This window comes from Dioscorea cayenensis, chromosome 3, assembly GCF_009730915.1.
Source record: "Dioscorea cayenensis subsp. rotundata cultivar TDr96_F1 chromosome 3, TDr96_F1_v2_PseudoChromosome.rev07_lg8_w22 25.fasta, whole genome shotgun sequence".
NCBI classification, from domain to species: Eukaryota; Viridiplantae; Streptophyta; class Magnoliopsida; order Dioscoreales; family Dioscoreaceae; genus Dioscorea; species Dioscorea cayenensis.
The window spans coordinates 1,287,067-1,310,272 of NC_052473.1; the positions used below are offsets into that span (position 1 = coordinate 1,287,067).

At 31.9% G+C, this 23,206-nt stretch overlaps 3 protein-coding genes across 3 annotated transcripts; all 3 read right to left on the reverse strand.

Annotated features, from left to right (window-relative positions):
* Positions 1–206: 206 nt before the first annotated feature.
* On the reverse strand, positions 207–1,923 carry LOC120282155 (aspartyl protease family protein At5g10770-like). Its single transcript, XM_039288910.1, has 2 exons — positions 1,699–1,923; positions 207–1,632 (listed from the first exon to the last, which is right to left on the reverse strand). The coding sequence occupies exons 1-2, from the start codon at positions 1,844–1,846 to the stop codon at positions 368–370; spliced, it is 1,413 nt and encodes a 470-aa protein (XP_039144844.1). The 5' UTR covers positions 1,847–1,923; the 3' UTR covers positions 207–367.
* A 4,366-nt stretch (positions 1,924–6,289) lies between these two features.
* Positions 6,290–7,354, reverse strand: LOC120255218 (aspartyl protease family protein At5g10770-like). Its single transcript, XM_039263098.1, has one exon. The coding sequence runs from the start codon at positions 7,352–7,354 to the stop codon at positions 6,290–6,292; it is 1,065 nt and encodes a 354-aa protein (XP_039119032.1).
* Positions 7,355–15,714: 8,360 nt separating this feature from the next.
* Positions 15,715–17,472, reverse strand: LOC120255223 (aspartyl protease family protein At5g10770-like). Its single transcript, XM_039263102.1, has 2 exons — positions 17,287–17,472; positions 15,715–17,044 (listed from the first exon to the last, which is right to left on the reverse strand). The coding sequence occupies exons 1-2, from the start codon at positions 17,456–17,458 to the stop codon at positions 15,786–15,788; spliced, it is 1,431 nt and encodes a 476-aa protein (XP_039119036.1). The 5' UTR covers positions 17,459–17,472; the 3' UTR covers positions 15,715–15,785.
* Between the last annotated feature and the right edge of the window lie 5,734 nt (positions 17,473–23,206).

The following is a 23,206-nucleotide window of genomic DNA, read 5'->3' on the forward strand; positions in this document are numbered from 1 at the left end:
GAACTTATCCATTTTGTTCAAAATAAAATAAAATAAAAATTAAATTATATACATTTGTATAATATGATTACTTTGCTCTCTGGCCGAAAATAAGTGCTAAAAAATAATAATAAATAAATAAATTAAAAGATCATCTGCTTTCTTTCCTTCACTCAATGTTGTGATGATTATTAATTAACCACTACAATCCCATTCAATATTACAAATATCATTTCAAATCAAATATTATTCTTCAAATATATTCCAAGATAACAATTCTCAGTTCTTATTATAACAAAAGCATAACTCCACAATTAATCCCTTATTCATTAACCACTAATCCCCTTTATTAATCCAAACATCCACCTCTTAATCATCTAATCATAATCTAATTACACCCTCCTTTTCCAAACCCAATGACTTGCTTACCCACATTATAAACTACATTAAGCTTATGCTGCTGAATATTCCCAAAGATTCCGACATCGCCGGCGTCACTATTTCCGGCGAAGGCCAAGCAAGCTTGAGACAAACTTGCCACATAAAGTATCCCAGAAAAATCCAAATCCACCACCACGCCGCCGGCGAACTCCAGCGCCACCGTCGGCACCGACACCGTGCTATAGTTTGAGAAGTCATAGCAAGTATCTAGTATAGACAGTGCCGGTGCCGTCGGATACTTGCCCATCTTTTGCTTGAACGCTTGCCTGAGAGACGAGTACGCTGCCGGGGGCAGCCGGCTTATGACCGTGCCGGAGTCTATTAAAGTTCCGGCATTAGAGAATACTGTCGGAGAAATAGAGAGCTTGATTCCGGCCACTCTAATGGATAGAAGATTAAGGAAGTAGAATGTGGGCATAGATGAATCAGTAAGCATTGAAGTATATTTGATGTTCGCCGGAGCTCCGCCGCCGAAGGTGAGGTAGCCGGCGGAGGAGGAGGTGGAAGGGAGGCAGTAGGAGAAAACTCCATTGTATTTGGTTTTGGATTGAGAGATTAATGATGTCGAGCCTCGGCCGAGGCCAAGGAGGCCGGCGGCTTTGCCGAATAGGCCTCTATTTTTTTCACCGCAGCCGAAGAAGAAGCCGGGGAGGATGTCGGAGGAAGAAAGAGTAAGAGTGTCTTTAGAGAAAAAACCGACGGTGTAAGAATTGTCACCATATTGTACGGCATAAAGACAAGTTGCGCCGGAGCAGCTCGATGTGTCTAGCTCCGAGCAAGCGGACTCGGAGCAAGACACATTGGAGTAAGTCGATGATTGAGTTGGCTCGAAGATTGGCTCTTGTTGAGCATAGCAAGAGGAGATGCAAGGTTGGCATTGGATCCATGTGACATCGCTTCCGGTGTCGAAGATTAGGGAGAGATCGCGTTTTGGAGTGCCAAAACCTACCGTGACTATAAAGTTTGCGGTCGAGAAAGATTTTCCGGTGTAAGCCGGGATTTTTGTTCCGGCTAATGGTGATTGATGAATTTTGTTTGGTTCGATTTTGATAGTAGTGGTGGTGGATGAGTGGTGACGGCGGTGTTGAATTGAGTAGACTCGGGATTGGTCTTGTGCTAGGATTTGCTTGTGATCGGGCTTTTTTGAGTTCTTGATTGGTGAACACGGTCCGTGTCGATGTGTGAGTTTTAGTCGATTGTTGTCAGTGAAGTCTGTAATGGATTCGATTTAGTATAAAAACTTAATGAAAAGTATATTAATTTCAAGACTAAATTTACCTTCAGTAGTTGAACAAATGGTCTCCGGCAATAATGAGCTAACCGCGATAGTATGTTCTAGTCTGCCGGAGATTATTCCGGCGACATATGAGTATTGAATGAGTAAAGAAAAACATAGAAGCAAGAAGGCAAAGAAATGAGAAGCCATTGCACACAGAGAAGATAACAAGAGTAGTGCACCCAAATGGTTGCTTATATAGATTTGCTATTTTTTCTTGCAAGCACAATTGGTCTTTGGGAAGGTTCCTTAGTGAACATGTTTGGTCACATATCATGACAATAACAGCAATAAGAAATAGAGAGAAGAGTGTAAGAGTGGAAATGGTCCCATTCGAAGACATTATGGAGTCCAAGAAGAATTTTGATGAGTTGGATGGCACCAAACTTGAACATAATTTCAGGCTTGACTTGTGGTGTTGTGTTTCCAATTTTAAACGCTTCAGAGAGACTTTGAAGAACTTGGGATGTTCACCAACTAAGTGAAAAAAGAGAGAGAGGACTTGTGTGTTGACTTAGCCATTCTGTTCATTTGGTTTAACATGTGTTCATCTCAATAATATTTAAGGTTTAAGCAGTATATATATGTGGGATGAAATAATCGAGCACTCCACTCTTTAATTTGACAAAGAAACTATCAATGGGTGATCTTTTGACTAATTATTTCATGGAAACTTTATTTTGTTTGTCCACTTACTTTTCTTTTTAAGTGGAGTTAATTAATTATCTTTTGTGATTATGCATGTATTCAACTCTTGTGAATTATATCTTTTGTTTTTAAACATGCACTTGAACTCCTTGTATATCTATTCTGTATATGATTTGTAGTATATTTTCTACTATATTTGTAACCACTTTCTTTTCTCTTGGGTATTTTAGTATGCTTATTTATTTGGTTTGGTAATATTCGTCTAATATATATTTTTAATAAATATAAATAAATCACAATTAAAGTTGGACATTCACTCTCTCATTTGAAAAAAAAAACATGAGTTATATATTTATCTTTAATATTTAGAAAAGAAAAATGATTACTCATTGTCATGTGAGTTATAAAAATATTATGTCTTGAAATGGTTTTTTAATTTTTAAATTTACTATGTTCCCACTCTATTTTTTTCTTAGAGGAAAAACTACTTAGCCATTAATATTTAATAGTTTGATGATCCCCAAAATAAGTTCAACAACTTTTTTTACATGTGTTATTTGATAGCCACTTGACAACTACTCCCATTTAAAAAACTCATTAGGAGTCAAACCATTCATATTTTGATTCCCTAAGCATTCAATAAACTTTTTATTTTCAATTATTTATTTATTAACTATTTGAGTGGTGTTCACATTATGTTCATGTTTCTATGTTAAAATAGTTTATTGTATAAATTTTCTATGATGCCATGCTACTACATTTACAATTAAAAGATATCACGTATCATTTGATAATAGTTTATTGTTGTCTCTTATGGTAATCTACTCTTAATGCTTATCTGAATACTATTTAAACAAGAATCAACATCAATATCCATAATTAAAAAAAACACACACAAATATATTTTAAGAAGGAAGATGATTATTATATCCTTTACAAATTTAGAATTTTTTTTTTCATGTATGTTATAAAATCTGTACTCATTAAAACAACATTTTTAAGATAATATATATATAATTCGAATGTTTAAATGTATAATTTCTATAATTATTTAGATTAGGTTTCCTAATCTAAAATTTTAGAAGTTTATATAATGGTGAAATTTCGATATTATCAAATAAATAAATAAACAACATAACATAATATAATTTATTAATATAATAATTCACATATTATGTGTGTTCGTGTGTATAAGTATGGAACTATTAATAATTGAGATAAAATTTGATAGTTCGATTTTGTGCTTCTTCACACTTTTATCAATAATAATAATAATTATTATTATTATTATTGAGGGATAAGATAATCATCATTGATCCCCTAAACTTACGTGAATATATATATATACACATGCATTTTTGCCTTTCAATATGTTTTTGTTTGTTTATTTGTCTCTTTAGGACAAAACAAATTAGCATAAATAAAATAAAAAAATTCTTTGTTTATACTATCAATTTTTTTTTGTAAATGATAAGAAAATTAGATAAAAGTTAGTTATATAGCAAATGATTGCCACTAATAAGCACAAATCAATTTTTTTTTTAAAAGATTGTCATGTTTTTACTATCAATTTTTTGCAATAATTGGTAATTGAAATGTCATTTCATGACATAGTTTTGGTCCCCCAAATTGTTTGCTTGCACTTCTCTCTATTTTGGAGGTTTGTTTCTCAATTATTCTTGGTCAATAATTTAATTTATATCCTTAATTTTAATTCATCCAACTATCTCTAAAATTATGCACCAATGGGAACCATTGGTTACAAAGAGGGAAGTAATCAAATCAGTTCCAAGGCCTTAATCGGGCGGGTTTTCTAAATGTGTTTTATTATTTGTTTTAATATTTTTATTATTATTAGATTATAAATTGGTGAGGAGCTAACCTTGGGCGCTTTAAACACCTATCAATTACTTTTGCCATCCGCCCCACACTTTTTGTATTGATATTTAAAAAAATATAATAAAAAACCTTAAACTGAGTTTTTTTTAGAAAAATTAATTTAAAAAATAAAATAATTTAAAATAATTTTAATAAACAAAAAAATTGAGACAACTCAATTTAAAATAACTAAAAAAAAAAGATGGGTTTGTACTTAATTCATTTACTAATCGAATTAAGTTCTCTATACATTCTCTTGGGTCTGAGAGCAATCAGAGCTCACATAATATTTTTATTTTACATCAGAATTATTACTTATTTACTTAATAGTCACCATTAAGATTTGCTTAGGTCTTAGCTTCATTCTCGAACTCTCAAGGTCAGGGGTAATTATTTTTTTGCTCATCGTGTTATAAATGAAGTAGAATTCACCAGCTTCTGGGCTTCCTATCTCTACTATTTGTGCATGTTAAATTGAGGTTAAGATCAGTTTAACTCCATGAGAGATAAAATTGTATTTTTAATAAATTTTATCTTAAAAATTAAAAAAACCCAACTAGCCGAGTTGACCGGGTTTAACCTGGCGGGTGTATCGAGTTAGGCGATTAGGTGGATTAAAAACTTGTTGGGTCACCAAGTTGGAAAAATTTAACCCGTAACAAGACTCACTACAATATGGGCTGGGTTGGGTCAAATGTTAGCTTGTGCCCGCCTCTAATTCAAAGACAGACCAAGATGAATCTGAGCTTGTATCTAAGCCGGTCCATGTACACACCAACCTTGACCCATCGATAAATATGTCGGGTGGCAAAAAAATTGAAGACCACCTATACGAGGGAGGACCATTAGGAAGGTAATGACGCATGTTGATGAATCAACTGAGTTAGAGGAGCAATTGGCCTAGGATCTCAATTCATTCACTGATTAGTTGAAGGAGTAATATTTGATTCGGACCTTTAGAACAGGAGGGTTCAATATCTAAGTACTTAGATTCATGAGACTTTGAGGAGAAAATAGGTGCCTTATGAATGTTGATAGCAACCTTGCTCATTAGAGTTCACTTTTTACTGATGAACAACAGGGTGCTGGGAGGAGCGGAGGATGGAAAAATCCATTATCAAGATCGAATGAAGAAGCGGGGTTTTTAGCTCCCCCCGTCCAAGGTTTGGTAAAAATGAACACATAATATTGAAGATAGTTTAAGGTCCAAATTAGAGAGTGTGCAGCTTCAATAATAATTGGCTCATGGATGCTAAGACATTTATTAGTTACAACAACAAATAAAAACTAACAATAATAAAGAAGAAAACAAGAACAAACATGATTTTTAAAACTGCTAATATGCTTCTTTCATGGTTCCCAACAGCTGCGGATAGACATCAACAAACACTTAATGAAGCATCACAGAAAATCAAGCGCTCTCTTGACTTCCTCAGCGCAAGCGCATCAAATCCTCTTGGCGAACTCGATCACGACACCCCATAGGGAGTTCTTTCGCACCACCGGATCTTCTAGCCGTGCTCGAGATGCCAGACGGTGTCTTCCGCCTGAACATGCTTTTACCTCCTTTTATTTTCATTTCTACTGCTTTTATTGTACTTTTCTCCTTCACTTCGGTGAGAGAATTTTTATTCTTGTACTCGCTTTTTTTCTTTTTATCAATAAATCGATGGTTTATCCACTTTTCATTTAAAAAGAACAAACAAGTATAAAATGAGAGGGGGAGAAGCCGAAACAAAGGCAAACATCATCCTTCAAAGTAAAAGTGACACTAGAAATTAAACAATCTTCAAGATGTATCATCCACCTTAAAGTTCATAGTAACCGCGTGAGATGGCAAATACTATGAATCTTTATTATTATATATTATATAGTAATCACGTACCCAATAACATATCGGTTTCTTTTAGCTTGAACATCATAAAAATAAAAATATATAAATAAAAAATAAACAACAAGAGACAATATTTCTTCAGTTGATCATCACTTGATAATGATTTGAAGATGAAACCTTAATTCCATTTATTTAAGTAATTAAACACCCTTAAAATATAATTTTAGACATCTTCAATTACAAGCGCCTTGACCAAACCCAATAACTTTGTTTCCCACATCATAAACCACACTAAGTTTACGTTGCTGAACATTCCCAATGATCCCTTTGTCGCCGGCGTCACCATTTCCGGCGAAACCCAAGCAAACTTGAGACAAACTCACAACGTACACTATTGCAAAGAAATCCAAATCCACGATCACTCCGCCGGCGAACTCCAATGCCACCATCGGAATCTCCACCGTCTCATAGCTTGATAAGTTATAGCATGTGTCAAAAATTCTAATCCCCGGCGCCGCAGGATACTTTGCCATTTTTTGCCGGAATTCTTGCCGGAGAGAAGAGTATGCTGCAGGTGGCAACCGGCTAATGACCGTGCCAGAGTCTATTATAGTTCCGGCATTGGAGAACACAGTCGGAGAAATAGAGAGCTTTGTTCCGGCCACACTGATGGATTGAAGATCAAGGAAGTAGAAGCTAGGCATTGATGAATCAGTGAGCATTGGAGTATACTTGAGATTCACCGGAGCTTTACCGCCTAAGGTGAGGTAGCCGGCGGAGGAGGTGGTGGAAGGGAGGCAATAGGAGAAAACACCATTATATTTGGTTTTGGATTGAGAGATTAAAGACGTCAGGCCTCGCCCGAGGCCGAGGATACCGGCGGTTTCTCCGAAGAGGCCTTTGTTATTCTCTCCGCAACCAAAGAAGAAGCCGGGGAGAATGTCGGAGGAGGAAAGAGTGAGAGTGTCTTTGGCATAAAAACCTATAGTAGTAGAATTGTCCCCGTAAAGAACACCATAAAGACAAGTGGTATCAGAGCACCCGGATACTTGTAGCTGTGAGCAAGCTGGTGCGGAGCAAGAGACATTAGAGTAAGTCGAAGATTTAGTTGGGTCGAAGATCGGCTCTTGTTGGTGGTAACAATAGCCGGCACAAGGTTGGCACTGGATCCAAGTAACATCACTTCCGGTGTCAAATGAGACGGTTAAGTCATGTTTTGGAGTTCCAAAACCAATGGTCACAATGTAGTTTGGAGTTGAGAAAGAGGAGCCTTGGTAAGCCGGGATTTTTGTCACCATTGCCGGGGAGATTTGGGTCTTTATTGAGTTAATGCTAGTAACAGAGGTACGACGATGATAATTGTGGATGAAGTTTACATGATATTGGTCTTGTGCAAGGATTTGCTTGTGGTTTAATTTCTTTGTGTGTTTCAGTGGTGAGCATGCGCCGTCTCGATGGACAAGCTTGATCGTGTGCCGACAAATTTAGAATCTAACCAAAATACAAAGATTAATAGAAAATAAATTCAACAACAACAATAAGATGAGAAAAGAGGAGAGTCATGGTGTAAGATAGCTAACAGGTAGCCGTTAAACTTTTATGAGAATTTTATAAATATGAATTTTATCTGATCAGTATAAAGTTTATTGTTATTCTTACATTAAAAAAAAAAAATCAGCTAAAAATATTACCTTCGGTTGACAAACAGATTGGCCCCGGTAACAAAGAGATGAGTTTGACTATATGTTGGAAGTCACCGGAGATTTCTCCGGAAACATATGAGTAGTGAATGAATGAAGGAGAAGCTAGAAAGAAGGCAAAGCCATAGAAGAAGAAGATAGTGAAGGGGTGAGAAGCCATAGTGCAAGATTAGAATGGTAGTAACATACACAAATGGTGAGAGTTCGATTTCCCGTGAGGCGCATTACAGGGAGTTGTGAATAGTGGTTGTGTCTGCGGTGGTTTAGTACCACGCGTGCTGACCCGTCCCCACTTGTTCCACTGAGGCAACGTGCACGTCCCTGGGTCTCTAGTGGGTTCACCCCGCTCCTCTTTCCCAAAAAAAACATACACAAATGGTGGTTTATATAACTTTTGCAGCATTCTTGCATTTGGCTGGTTCCCTAATCAACTAGTCAACTTGTGTATAGGTGTAGATTTTCTATTTTTTGTTTTTGATATAATAAATAAATAGGGGAATAGTGTTTGATAGGGTGGAAAAATCTTTTGTTAAAATAAAAATAGTAAAGAGATTGGGAATTTTGCAGGTGTACCCCTTAATAATTTTGAAATTGCATATTTATCCCTAAATAAAAGTTAATTACATACATACCCTTGAATAATATATATAATTGCGTATATACCTTTGTGGTTCAAATTAGTTAAAAAAATCATTCGTTAACAAACAACATATATATAAAATTACTATTATGCCCTTGCATATATATTCTTGAAAAGTTTTTTTAAGTTATACAAAGGTTATTTTAGACATTTTGTATATCTTAATCCAAGTTATAACTATAGTTAATCAAGTTTGATTAACTATATCTAACAATAGGGGCATATTGGCAATTATCTATATTTTTCAGGGGTATATATATACAATTATGTTTTTTCTGAGGGTAAATATGTAATTATAAAATTTTTGAGGGGTTTATAACCAATTTTCCCAAAGAGATTAAACTATCTAATTTATGGTACTAAATTCTCTTAAGAAAATATAAATTAAAATTTATTTTATTTACTTATAGTCTGTTTGTAATAAACACAATAAAAATAGTGAAATCAACATAATTATCTTTATTAAAAAGATAAATAAAATATCTTTGCAGTAAGGTGGTAGGTCTTTTATTTTCTTTTTTACTTAAAAATCAAGTGTCGGGTCTTTTATTTATTTTTTACTTAAAAATCAAGAGTTTAAATTTTACTAATGATTTGTCTATAATTTTTTTAAAATTTATATTAGGTTTTAAATCTCAATCCAAAATTAAATTAGGTAAAATGGCATTCATATTAGTTAAGGTGAGGTACCGAAAATTAATTAAGAATTTTAAATGTTTGTTTGAATAAATCTCTTATCCTCCACCATGGAACTTGCATTAATATATATACACACATAACTTTGATCCAAATTTATTTGGCTTCTTATTTATTTATTTAAAATAAATCATAATTTATCCAAAAAAACTACATGCTTCTCAATAAACAAAAATATAAATTATATTGACATAAAACATTATATGTCCTCTCGAAATTTCTCTCCGGTTAGTTGTGAAATAAAATATGTCATTTCAAGTATTAATTTGATTCCAGCTGGGTACATTTCAAGTATTAATTTGATTCCAATTGGTACCCAATCGGGTCATATTTGCTTGCAATTTGTTTTAAATAACTATCAAGTATGTCTTATTTGATTTTTATTTTAGGTGAAAAATATACCTAAATTATTGCGGAGAAAAGTTGATTTATATCCTTATAGCCTGTTTGGATGCAAAATAAAAAAATATGGCATAATTTTATTATGCAGGAAGTGCAAGTGATTATTACAGAAATTATGACATATTTTATTCCTACAGAATGGGTGTTTGGGTAACAAAATAAAAAAAATATTACAAAAATTATTACATATTTTTTTCTTATATAATGGAGTGTTTGTTTTGCATAATAAATAATTATTACATAATAAATATAACCATTGGATTATAACCGTTGGTAATTAAACTTTGAAAAATAGCCGTTGTAAATATAGCTGTTGTAAATGTAGTCGTTATAATTATAGCCGTTAATTATATTTGCAACTAGTCTATATCCAATCAAGTTAATTATATTTATATGCTCATCCATAGAACCCCAAAATATCACTTGGTTGTTGGAAATGACACACAAAGCAATGGAAATTAGATATCAAAGGTTCAATGATATCTTTTGAAGAAGTATAGCATTAACTTACTAATAACAGAATTTGTTGAAACTTTTTGCAATAATGGTCAAGAAATAGCAGTTTTTGAAATCGGCAAATGCAAAATAGTCATAAAATTTCAACTAAAGAGATCAACGACCCGAGACAAAATTAGATCAAAGACACTTCACTCCAAGTAGGGTCCCTTGTTGAGCAAAGCAATAATTCTAATTTATTACTCTCACTTGCAGTGACGGAGCCAGAAATTATATAGATGGGGGGCGAACTACAAATTTTAAAATAATTAATTAACAAAATTTTTAAATTATAAAATACATTTAAATTTTTTTATAACAATAAGTAAAATCTAAGAGAAATAATTAAAGTTAATTAATATATCAATATATATATTTTTTTATCAAAATTTAGATTTTTTTTATGATTCTGACTCCTTGCCGCTCAGCCCCTGCTCACTTGTCTTTTCATTTGTCCTTTTTTTAAAAGTCTTTTATTATATATATATATATTTATTTATTTAAAAAATTTATGGAGTATTAAATATGTTTAACTATACTTTTATATTTTTTAATAAATATTTTCACTTTTTTAATAGTGGTTGCTACACCGGTATTACTAGTAACCTAATCAAGTGTTCTTTATTCCCAATAAATCAATTAATGATACATATTTACGAGTCATTTTCAGAAAAAAAAGAAAAAAATAATTAAAATGGAGAGAGAAATTAATGGACTTTTTGATGAATTTTTAATAAGTTAATTTTAAAAAATTGATAAATATTTTATTTATTGAAATCTATCAACTAATTTTAATTGATTTGCTCATTTGTTGGAGTTTAGTTGACATATAAATAAGAACAGGGAAATAGTTTATTAATTATCTACTAACATTGAGAATTAAAATGTTTCTAGGATTAACTGTAACATATTATTTCAAAAGGTTGCTTCGGGATGTAACATGGATTTTTGTTTTTATTATTTATTATTATTTTTTATGTATGTGCTATGAGCTTCACAGGCTGTTATTTGATCGATAATTCATAGAACATAAAATTAAAATTATGAAAGATTTTTATACCACCCAAAGGATTTCTGGTCCAATAGTGTTAGCTCTACCACAAAAAGCGCGGTTCACAATTTTTAAGTGTTTTGAATTTAAGTCCCATCAGATATTTGTAATAGTGATAGGTCCCAAATGTGGGTACCGGTTTATATTTCAAAACCCTGTATTAATTATTATGTGAAGGTATACGAATTCGATGATCAATTTCTGATTTTTGTGCACATTTTTTACTAACTGTGCTTATCGCATTTGTAAAAAAAAAAAATCACTCAAATATTAATGAATTAAGTTTCTATTGGCATTTGCTAAATTTAACTCAAGTTTGTCTCCTATTTAATTGGAACCATATACTTTTATGAAATATAGAAGGAAAATATAAAAAAAATATATATAAATTAGCCTATACTAATCTTATGAATATAAAACCAAATAAGATATAGCTTTCTTTCAGAGTATGTTTTTATAATTAATTTCTTCATGATATTCTACGTATTTGAAATCATATATACATATTAACTACTAATTCCATTTATTTCACTAAATTTGGGCCATTCTTCCTTTAGTCCTCAAAATATAAAAATATAACTTTGTTAATAAAAATTAGCATTCTTTCTACCACTTAAATAAATCTATATATTTACTAGTCAAAATAAATATTTTAATATTTTAAAGATAAAAATAAATAATAACCAAAATTCTGGAGCCAGTTATGCCTTGTGATTTTAATCCTACTTAAAAGTGAATTTTGGGATGGTTATTTAACATTGTTCGTGTTTCACAGCTTGAATATTGATAAGTGTACATTTATTTATTATTTAATATCATTTTGTATATACCTAAATTAGAGTATTATTATAGAATTTGATGCTAAACATGGTGAATATTGTATCTTCCGGGTATAGTGGTTAAAAATGAACGAAAGCTAAAAGAAACATTCTAGAGGCAAAATGAGGAAGATGGAGCTTTTTTGGCATTAATCATTGAAAAATAGGCCATACAGATCTACTTACGGGCATCTTATGACCATGCTTACGGCCGTAAGTCTCATCCAGAGAACTTTTACAGGTATACTTATGCCTATAGGGAGAAACATAAAGACAAAAATAGGAACTTATGAGGAGCAACATACGCTCGTAAAGATGGTTGCTAGAGCTATACGGTCAAGCGTGTACGATCATAAGCTGGATCGTAACACCATACAAAAGACCTTTTGGACAAGACTTATAGCCGTAAGTGATTCTGTAAGATTCACAACCCATCTTCTCTAACTCTTTATAGTCGCTTTCTTATGCCAAATTAAGCAGCCTGTAAGTGGATATATATTAATATTTCTGAATAAGGTTTTAAAAAGGATCTTTTGTTTTTTTGATGGCGAAGCTTGAGAAAAGAAAAGGGAGATTCTCTAGAGTTTTGGAGGCGAATTGAGAGTTTGAAACAAACCATCTACTTTGAGAATAGAGATATGGCTTCCTTGCTGAGTATGTTTTTTTAATTAATTTCTTCATAATATTCTACGGATTTGAAATCATATATACATATTAACTGCCAATTCCATTTATTTCACTAAATTTGGGTCATTCTTAGTTTAGTCCTTAGAATATAAAATATAACTTTGTTAATAGAAATATACCATAAAAAATAAGTTTAGTAAACTTTTGTCAATAAGCACTGTCAGATTTGGACCACTTGAATTCTTTTCCTTTAGTATCAATTTCAAACCTTTTGGGACCTCAGTTCAAGAGCTATCTTGTGAAATATTTGGCTAGAACGAAGCAATAGCATATTTCAATTTTTTTGCGTTATCTTTTTATACTATAATGATTAAAATTACTAATATGCTTTTTTCTTGGTTCTCAACATCTGCAGACAATCATCAACACTCACTCAATGAGGCATCCCAAAAGATAAAACACTCCCTCAACTTTATCAGCCTACAAGGGTTTCGAACTAAACTAGCGATTCAAATCAAAATCAAACCCTATAGTAGATTACTCCTCCTTTCTTGTGCTTCTGTTATCTTCTTTCTCTGTTTTTGCAAACATTTTTTGCATTAAAAATAAATTATTATTAAAAAGAGAGATTAAGTACAAATAAAAAAAAAAACCAAAGCATGTCCCAAAACTTTTTTTTTATTTAAAAGATGCAAAACAAAATTAAGCACATACTTGACGATCAAGCATGCATATAATTAAGTACTAATCCCATTTGTTTAACTAAATAATCCCTCACTTAGTCATCTTATAATCATATATCATCATCATTAATCACATTCTCCTCAATGATTCACTCACCATATAGTGTCCCGGAGGCTTCCAAATCCAAGACCTCACCGCCGGATACTGTGATGCCTTCTGCCGGAACATGACTATGTTGGAGAAAAGTATGCCTCCGGAGATCGATAGCTCGTTTGTGACCATGTTGGAGATGATGGATAGTAAGATAAACAGTAACAAACTATAAATATCTATATATATAAATGAATAAATGAATATATATATATATATATGGGTTGAAGGGTCCAAGCCATATATTGATTGGGAGGTCTCGGGTTTGAGCCTCTTAACTCATATTAAACTAAGTCCTATGTGAAAGTTCTATGTGAAGAATATATGTTGTCTTCCTCTCCAAGATTACATATATAGCAAGGAGATTTATTTTTAGGAGGTTATTCAAGCTACTGTAACTAATGCATTTCCGTACATACTTGTCTTTGTAAAAAAAAAATTTCAAACCAATTACATATATACCTTGACCTTACAGTTTTTTTGGAGAAATCAAATTAAGCCTTTATAAATACAATAAAAAAATTTAAATAAACCACACCCGGAGTGCAAAGTGCACATCATAATAACTGGATTTGGATTAACTATTTGAGTGGTGTATACATTACGTTCATGTTTCTATGTTAAAATAGTTTATTGTATAAATTTTCCATGATGCCATGTTACTATATTTACAATTAAAGGATATCATGTATCATTTGATAATAGGTTATTGTTATCCCTTATGCTAATCTACTTTTAATGCTTATCCGAATACAAATTCAAACATAAATCAATATCAATATCCATAATTCAAAAAAAAAAAAAAAATACAAAAGAAAAATATATTAAATAGGAAGATGATTATATATCTTTTTTTAAAATTTGATTTTTATTTCATATATGTTATAAAATCTGTACTCATTAAAATAATATTTTTAAGATTATATATATATATATATTAGTCCGAATGTTTAAATGTGTAATTTTTATAATTATTTAGATTACGTTTCCTAATTTCTAAAATTTTAGAAGTTTATATAATGATGAAATTTAAATATTATAAAATAAATAAATAAAAGCATAACATAATTTATTTATACGATAATTCACGTGTTATGTGTATATAAATATATATGGAGCTATTAATAATTAAGAGATAAAAGTTGAGACTTCTATTTTGTGGCTTCTTCACACATTTATAATAATAATAATAATAATAATAATAATAATAATAATAATAATTGAGAGATAAAGTAATCATAATGGACCCTAAACTTACATGAATTACATGCATTTTGTTAATTTTCTTTTTTCCTTCATTATGTTTTTGTTTGGTTATTTCCCTGTTTAAAACATAATTATAAATAAAAAAAATTATTCCTCAAAAAAGAATATGACCTCTCAAAATAATTATTTTTTTAATGATCTAATAAAAAAATAGATAAAAGTTAGTTATATAGAAAATGATTGCCACTAATAAGCACAAATGAAAAAAAAACAAGATTGTTATGTTTTTACTATCAATTTCTTGCAATAATTGGTAATTGAAATGTCATTTCATAGCATATTTGGTCCCCTAAATTGTTTGCTTGCACTTTTCCTTTGTTTTGGAAGTTTGTTCACTTATTCTTGGTTAATAATTTTATACCCTTAATTTTAATTCACCCAACTATCTCAAGAATTAAATATTACACACTATCAGAATTTAATATAAATTGATAAATATTAAAAGAAATAAATACATCAAATTGAAGATGAGGTTAAGGTCCAAATTAGAGTGCGTGTGTATACATATATTTCGGCAGATAATGAAAAGTGCATGTGTAGAGGATCATGTTTTGATTTTGATTGGCTCGTGGATGCTAAGAATTTTGCCATCAATCCTTATTTATTTATTTATTTTCATTAAAAAAAAATAAATTTAGTAAAACTAGTCACAAGCCATCAAATAATTACAATGGTTGATAAAACAAAAAAAAAGACAACAAGAACAAACAAATATTAAATAAAAGAGGACCACATTCCAAAAAAACAAAGAGGAGCGAAAGATAAACAAAACAACATAAGTTTCTAAAGTAAAAGTGATATTCAGAAAACAATCTTTAAAATAGATCATTTATCCTAAATTTCAAAAATAAATAGAAGCCGAAGTAAAATCAAAAATAAATATATATAAAAATAAAAAGTGACACCCAAAAAACAATTTTTGAAGATGAATAATCCATCCTAGATTTCAAAGAAGCACTAGCGAGGGATATCAAATCATATGAATCTTTATCATTATTATCATTTAGTAATCACTTAATAACATATTGGTTTCTTTTAGCTTGTACATCATAAAAATAAAAATATATAAATATATATATATATAATGAAAGGGGGAATATTTCTTCAATCGATGATCACTTGATAACGATTTGAAGAAGAAACCTTAATTAATCCCATTTATTCCAGTAATTAAACACACTTAAATATAATTAGACATGATCAATCACAAGCTCCTGAACCAAACCCAATGACTTTGTTTCCCACATCATAAAACACACCAATTTTACGTTGCTGAACATTCCCAATGATCCCAACATCGCCGGCGTCACTATTTCCGGCGAAGGCCAAGCAAACTTGAGACAAACTCACAACGAACACTATTCCGAAGAGATCCAAATCCACCACCACGTCGCCGGTGAACTCCAACGACACCGTCGGAATGTCCACCGTCTCATAGCTTGATAAGTCATAGCAGGTATCAAGTAATTGGAATGCTGGCGCCATGGGATACTTTGCCATCTGTTTCCGGAATGCATCCCGGAGAGAAGAGTATGCCGCCGGCGGCAGCCGGCTAATGACAGTGCCGGAGTCTATTAAAGTTCCGGGGTTGGAGAACACGGTCGGAGAAATGGAGAGCTTTGTTCCGGCCACACTGATGGATTGAAGACCAAGGAAGTAGAAGGTGGGCATTGATGAATTAGTGAGCATTTGAGTGCAGTTGAAGTTCGCCGGAGCTTCGCCGCCGAAGGTGAGGTAGCCGGCGGAGGAGGTGGTAGCAGGGAGGCAGTAAGAGAAGACGCCATTATATTTGGTTATAGATTGAGAGATTAAAGACGTCGGGCCTCGCCCGAGGCCGAGGATACCGGCAGTTTCTCCGAAGAGGCCTGTGTTATTCTCTCCGCAACCAAAGAAGAAGCCGGGGAGAATGTCGGAGGAGGAAAAGAGTGAGAGTGTCTTTGGCATAAAAAAACCTATAGTAGTAGAATTGTCCCCGTAAAGAACACCGTAAAGACAAGTGGTACCAGAGCAACCAGATACGTCTAGCTCCGCACAGGCGGGTGCGGAGCAAGACACATTAGAATAAGTTGATGATTGAGTTGGGTCGAAAATTGGCTCTTGTTGGTGATAACAATGGACGGCACAAGGTTGGCATTGGATCCAGGTAACATCGCTTCCGGTGTCGAAGACAACGGTGAAGTCGTGTGTTGGAGTGCCGAAACTAATGTTTACAATGTAGTTTGAGGTTGAGAAAGAATAGCCTTTGTAAGCTGGGATTTTTGTTTCCGTGATAGGGGAAATTTGGGTTTTATTTAAATAAATAGTGGTGGTAGATGAACGACGATGATTTTGGATGAAATTTACACGATATTGATCTTGTGTGAGGATTTGCTTGTGGTTTAGTTTTTTAGTTTGTTTCAATGGTGAGCATGCACCGTGTTGGTGGACAAGCTTTAGCCGCGTGCCAGTAGCCATTGAATCTGACCAGAAGATTAACATCATAGAAAACAAATTCAACAAGACAAATGAGATAAGAAGTGTTGTTGTATAAAGTCAGTTGACAGTTAGCTGTTAAACTTTTATAAAAATACTAACAACATAAATATTATAAAAATAAATTAGAATGTATGTATTTAAATTCTAATTACACAAATATGAATATAAAGTTTATTTTGTTTCTTGGTCACACAATATGAACACAAAGAAAGTCGGCTAAAATTACCTTTGGTTGACACACACATTGGCGCAGGCAACAACGAGGTGAGTTTGACGACATGTCGGAAATCGCCGGAGATTTCTCCGGTGACAAATGAGTAGTGAATGAATGAAGGAGATGATAGAAACAAGAAGGCAAAGCCATAGAAGAAGCTGATAGTGAAGGGATGAGAAGCCATAGTACAAGATAAAGAATGGTGGTAGCAGCGTACACAAATGGTGGTTTATATAAATTTGTTAGCTTTCTTGCTTTTGGATGTTTGCCAAGTCAACTAGTCAACCAGCCCACATGTGCATGGGTACCCATTATATATATATTTTAATTATTTTTTATATAAATAAATAAACAAGTAAATAAGTATGTAAAACTTTACCTTATTATGTTTTATTTTTCCTAAACTCTCTCACAAAAAGATTTACTTAGTGTTTAATAAGAAAAAATTTTTATTTGTAAAAATAAAAAAATTGAAGGAGATGAGATTTTATATTACATAATAATAGTCCATTTTTTTAATATTTATCAAAAACACAATAAAAAAATAATGAAATCAACCTAAACATCTTTATTAAAAATTTATATCTAGATTAGGTTTCAAATCTCAATCTCAGTTAATTGCACAATTATTTTTGACAGATAAAATAGTATTCAAATTAATTGAGGTAGGGTTCTAAAAATTAATTAAAAATTTTAAATGTTTGTAGAGATGAACCATACTTATCCTCATGCACTACTCAACTTGTATTAATATAGCCAAAAACCTCTTGGTCTATTGGTATCAGAGTGTCTACCTAGGGTATGCTGAAAAAGTATGTTTAAACCATAGCTCATGTAGTATGAGAGCATATGTGTATTGAGAGATTAACTTTGCATTTGTGATTTCTATCCACATTTTGTAAAAAAAAAAACAACAACACTTGCATATATATATATATATATATATTTGGCTCTTCATTTTTAATCAATAAGCAAAAATATAAATTATATTAACATTAAACATTGTAGGCCATTTCAATTATTAATTTGGTCCCCAATTGATCCCAAGTAGGCTTTGTTTGCTTGCAATCTTTTAACAACTATCAAGCCTTTGTTGTTTGTTCTTTTATAATAGATGAAGAGTACCTAAATTATTTTGTTGTAAAGTCAATTTTAATCCTTAAGTATAATTCACTAATTTATTAATTATCTACTAATACTGAGAATGAATTATTAACATTTCCAGAATTAAATGTAAAAATATTATTTAAGTACATGCATGCATGCATGTGACAGTTTGAGACAAAATTTGTCTTGTATGTGATGATGTAACATGGAATCTCGATCATAAACCATCTAGATTTTTTTTGGAATTGTATTTATTTATTTATTTATTTATGTATTTATTTGGTGTATGTGCAATGAGGTTCATAAGTAGAGACTAGGGACTTGATCAATAATTCAGAGAACATAATATTTAAATTATAAAAAAATTTAATACTATAGTTGACATGTCAATGGATATATTAAGTTTTTGTTAATATTATTAAATTTGACTCAAGCTCTATTCCTAATTAATTTGAGTCATATATTTTTATGAATATAGATGAAAACATATTAATTTGTAAGATTAGTACAAGCTTATTCATTCGATATCAAACGGTGCAATTTATAAAAATATTTGTCAAATATATAAAAACCAAATATGATATAGTCGACTTCCACAATATGTATAATGTATCACCTTGGATAGAGGTGTAGAAAAACTAATTTTTAAAAAAATGATATTTAGCTTTATTTTATATTTTTAAAAAATATGAATAAATAACAGTACTAAACAATAAAAACTGAAATATGAAATTAATAGATAAAAAATAAGTTTAATAAACCTTTGGGTAATGAGCACATTGTTTTTGGTAACAATGAGCTAACCTTGATTGTACTTCGTTGACTGCCACTAATGTCTCCGATGACAAATGAGTAGTGAATGAAGATTGAAGAACATAATAACATGAATGTAAAATCATAGACAAGAAGAGAGAAGGTATGAAAAGCCATATATAATAAAAGATGAGAAAACTAGCGTGATAAAATGGGTATTTAAATATACTTTGGAACAGTCTATAAAATTAGGGTTCCATGTGAACATGTCACTTTTTCTTATTGCTGGAATTCTAGATGAAGAAAGACCTAACTATTGACCTAGTCAGCAGTCATATATGTCACAATTCATGTTTCCAGATACCATATTTACTTAATTATTTTTATAAATTGATTTTATTTTCTTGCTTATATCTTTGACCTGAGATTAACTAAAAATAATTTTTATAAAAATGAGTAATCTAACACTCACTTTCTTCTATTCGATTATATATATATATATATATAAAATTTAAAATAAATCTTCTATTTAGTAGGATTGTTTTTTTTTTTTTATTTTAATTTTTTGAAGAAGATAAAAAACTACTTTACAAGGGGTTGCCATATTTTATTATAAGTTTAATTAATATCAATTAATTATATTTAAAAAACCTACGTAAGTCCTTAATGTGTTCTACATGGATTGAGATGTTTATTGTCCAGTGGCCATGTGAGGCGATGTGACCTGTCTATTTTTATAAAAAAAAAATCATAAAAATAATGTGATTATATAGGAGTGCAATTCATAGGCAATTAATTGAGTCTTTGAGTGCATTAATCATCATTATAACAAACACAAAACACAAGCAATGTGTGGACCATTTTTTATTTTCTAATTTCTAAACATAGATGTAAATTATATCAACGAATAGAACCTTGGAGGTCTTCCCCCACATTTAAAGCGTCAATTTGGTCCGCGATTGATGCCCAACATATGTCTTGTTTGCTAGCAATTTTTCCAATATCAAGTCTTTCTTGCTTGTTTTTGTATTACAGACATATGAAGAATATACCTAAATTATTTGGTGGATATCAGTTTGTTTCCCTAATTCTAATGTTCTAGTTTTATTATCTACTAATTACTAAGAATTAATTATAAAATATTGGGCTGGAGTCCACCTTATACGGTGGGCAGATGACCCACAATTAATCAAATTAATTAGATTTTAAGAAAAAAAAAAAGAAAAAAATTTCTTTCTGTTAATGAGTAAGAGAAATCAGAAAGAAAAATTAGAGAATAAAAAATAAAAAGTTTTATATATATCTACCCATTTTGATTTTCAAAGCTGTTCTTTGTTAGTAATTCTTGAACCGACTTCCTCTTATGTTGTAGATTTTGAAAAAAATTATATATCGGTGATGTTAATGCTACTGTTAACATCTGGATCTGGATCTGTGCAAACAGAACTTTGTATTAATTTCAATTATTTCCTCATATGGAACAAGTCATTTGGTTTTTCTCAATAAATTTTTTCACATTAATTAAAAATTTTAGTGCTCTGTTTTTTTTTTTAATTAGGTTCATTATTAATTATTGACATTATTGTTTGATTTTCACATGGAGTACATAGGAAAAATTAGTCTCGATTGTTTAATACAAATCTATTGGGTTATAAGTTGCAATACATATGTTGCTTAAGAAAAAGAGAGCACCACAATCATCTTGATTTTTGTTATTGTGGACCTTCTGGAAAATTTTCTGTAATTCATTGATGTTGTCTTTGGGAATATTTTAGCTTACGCTTGTTTATTGTGACTTATACGTTGCTATCTGCGTGTTCCTTAGGACAAAAAGAATATCATGATCATTTTGATTCTTTCACCTCCTTAGCTATGCGCAGAGGTTATGGCAGCAAATCAATTGAATATGGTTGCACAATAACACATTAAAAAGAAAAAAAAAGGGAACATCAAACAAGCAATCAACAAGAAAGATACAAGGATTTAACATGATTTAGCTTAAAGCCCACCTTCATGGGCAGAGGCGTATCAAAGATGAAGAATACAAGCTTACACAAAGTTTCAACCACCAAAGGTTTTACAAACAAGATGAGAATTTAGCCAAATGGCTTAAAAGGCTTAGATCCAAAGCTAAAACCTTCCTTTCTTCAATGATTTGAAAGATCTATTGATGAGTGTACAATTGTTTATCATTTTATATTATTTTGTACACTCATTAGCCATGTATCAAAAGTATATTATGGAATTTAATGTTAAACATATTGTATTTTGCATTCTCATGCTTCGGGCAACACTTAAAGATGAGAGAGAGAGAGCCAAAAACAAGAAAATGTTGTAGACTTAAAATGAAGAAGATGGAGCTTCTCGGCATTGATCGAATAAGGACAAACCAACATGATGACTTACAGGTAGCTTACGGCCTGACTTATGGTGGTGAGCCTCTTCTATAGAACTTTATGGGCATGCTTATACTCGTAAAGAGGAGTATAAAGCTAAATCAAAGGACCTTACGTGCAAGATTTACGTCCGTAAGTGTGACAGTAAAGACTATCTAGAGGAGTTTACGAGCACAACTTACGCTCAGAGAAACTTATGGTCTAGTGCTTAAGGTAGTAAGCTAGACTGTAACACAAGATAGAAGGCCTTATTAATGAGACTTACGGCCATAAGTGATCTCGTAAGGCTCATGACCCATCATCTCCAGCTCTTTACGGCCACGTCTTTATGACCGTAAGCAACCCGTAGGTGGTACAATATAAATAGATATGATGAAGATTTTTAGGGCAATCTTTGATTCTATTCTTGGGGTGAGGCTAGAGAAGAAGAGAGATGAATCTCCAGGATTTTATGGGGGATTTTTTAAGGAGATTCGATTCTATCATCGAGGAGAGGAAGATTGTAGCCGTCAAGCTTACCTTGGTAGTGTTTGCGGAAAGTCCTTGGGCGTTCTCTGGCGATCAACCTCCGACACGATTGAGAAGGGGGTTTTTGATACTTTGTTTTACTCTCTTTGTGTCTTTTATTTGAATGCTTTCCCTCCATTAATGGAGGGCTAATTTTGTAGATGTTTGGGCATAGCTAAACTCTAGGGTTTTATCTTTTGATATTGGTTGCATATTCTTATGATTTAGTTGTTTTCTAATTACAATCTATATTATTTGAATCTAATTGTGTGTTTGTATTGTTTGATTGCTATCGTGGTGAAAGCCCTAGTTATCATATTTGATGTGCTTTGACGAGTAGAAATACCCACCTAGCATAGACATACCATGATTAGAGGGGATTGCGAGTAAGCCTAGCAATAGGTACTTTGGAGAATTCTTTTCCCTCAATCCTCCCGAGAGTTTGACAAGTTATTTTTGCGCTCTTTGCAATCATGTGGAATAGATTTTAGAAGAAATCACATATCTATTATGTATTCCGATTAGGGGTAATCTCTTTACAAGAAGAATTACCTATTTAAGGAATTCTTGTTAATTCACATTGAGATTTTACAAAGTGTAAAGCAATTATGTGGTGACTGCATCAACACTGTACCGATTTAGTTACTATTTACCCTTGCAAGAGGGGTTTAGTATAATTTAGAAAATTTTTCAGTTCAAATAGGATTAAATGTTTAGACAACTTTTGTCCTATACTTAACAAAACCTAGAGGGATGCTATGTCCGAACATTGCCTCTTCTCCTGATTTGTCTACCTCTTTATTTCTTATTTCCTGTTTTTGTTTTCTAATTCTTTTGCACAACATCACAATTTCGATTAGGCTAATTTTTGGGATTGGGGGTTAGTACTAATAATCTCAATCTCCCTTGTGGATTAGTACCCTATTTTCACTTACATTTTACTAGTTGATTAGTGCGTACACTTGCGTCCCTATCATCTATCCAAGCTCCTTAAAGTTTGGAGGCTGATCTCAAGGTTTACCGCAAGGTTGTTCTCACTCTCTTTCTCAAAATCGAGCACTTCCTCAAGTCTTTCCTGTGATTAACTTTAAATCCCCAATTACTGGGTCAAAGCATACCATGCGTGGCCGTGTTTGGGGTACTTCTCCAAAAAAATCTGACTCCAAAGA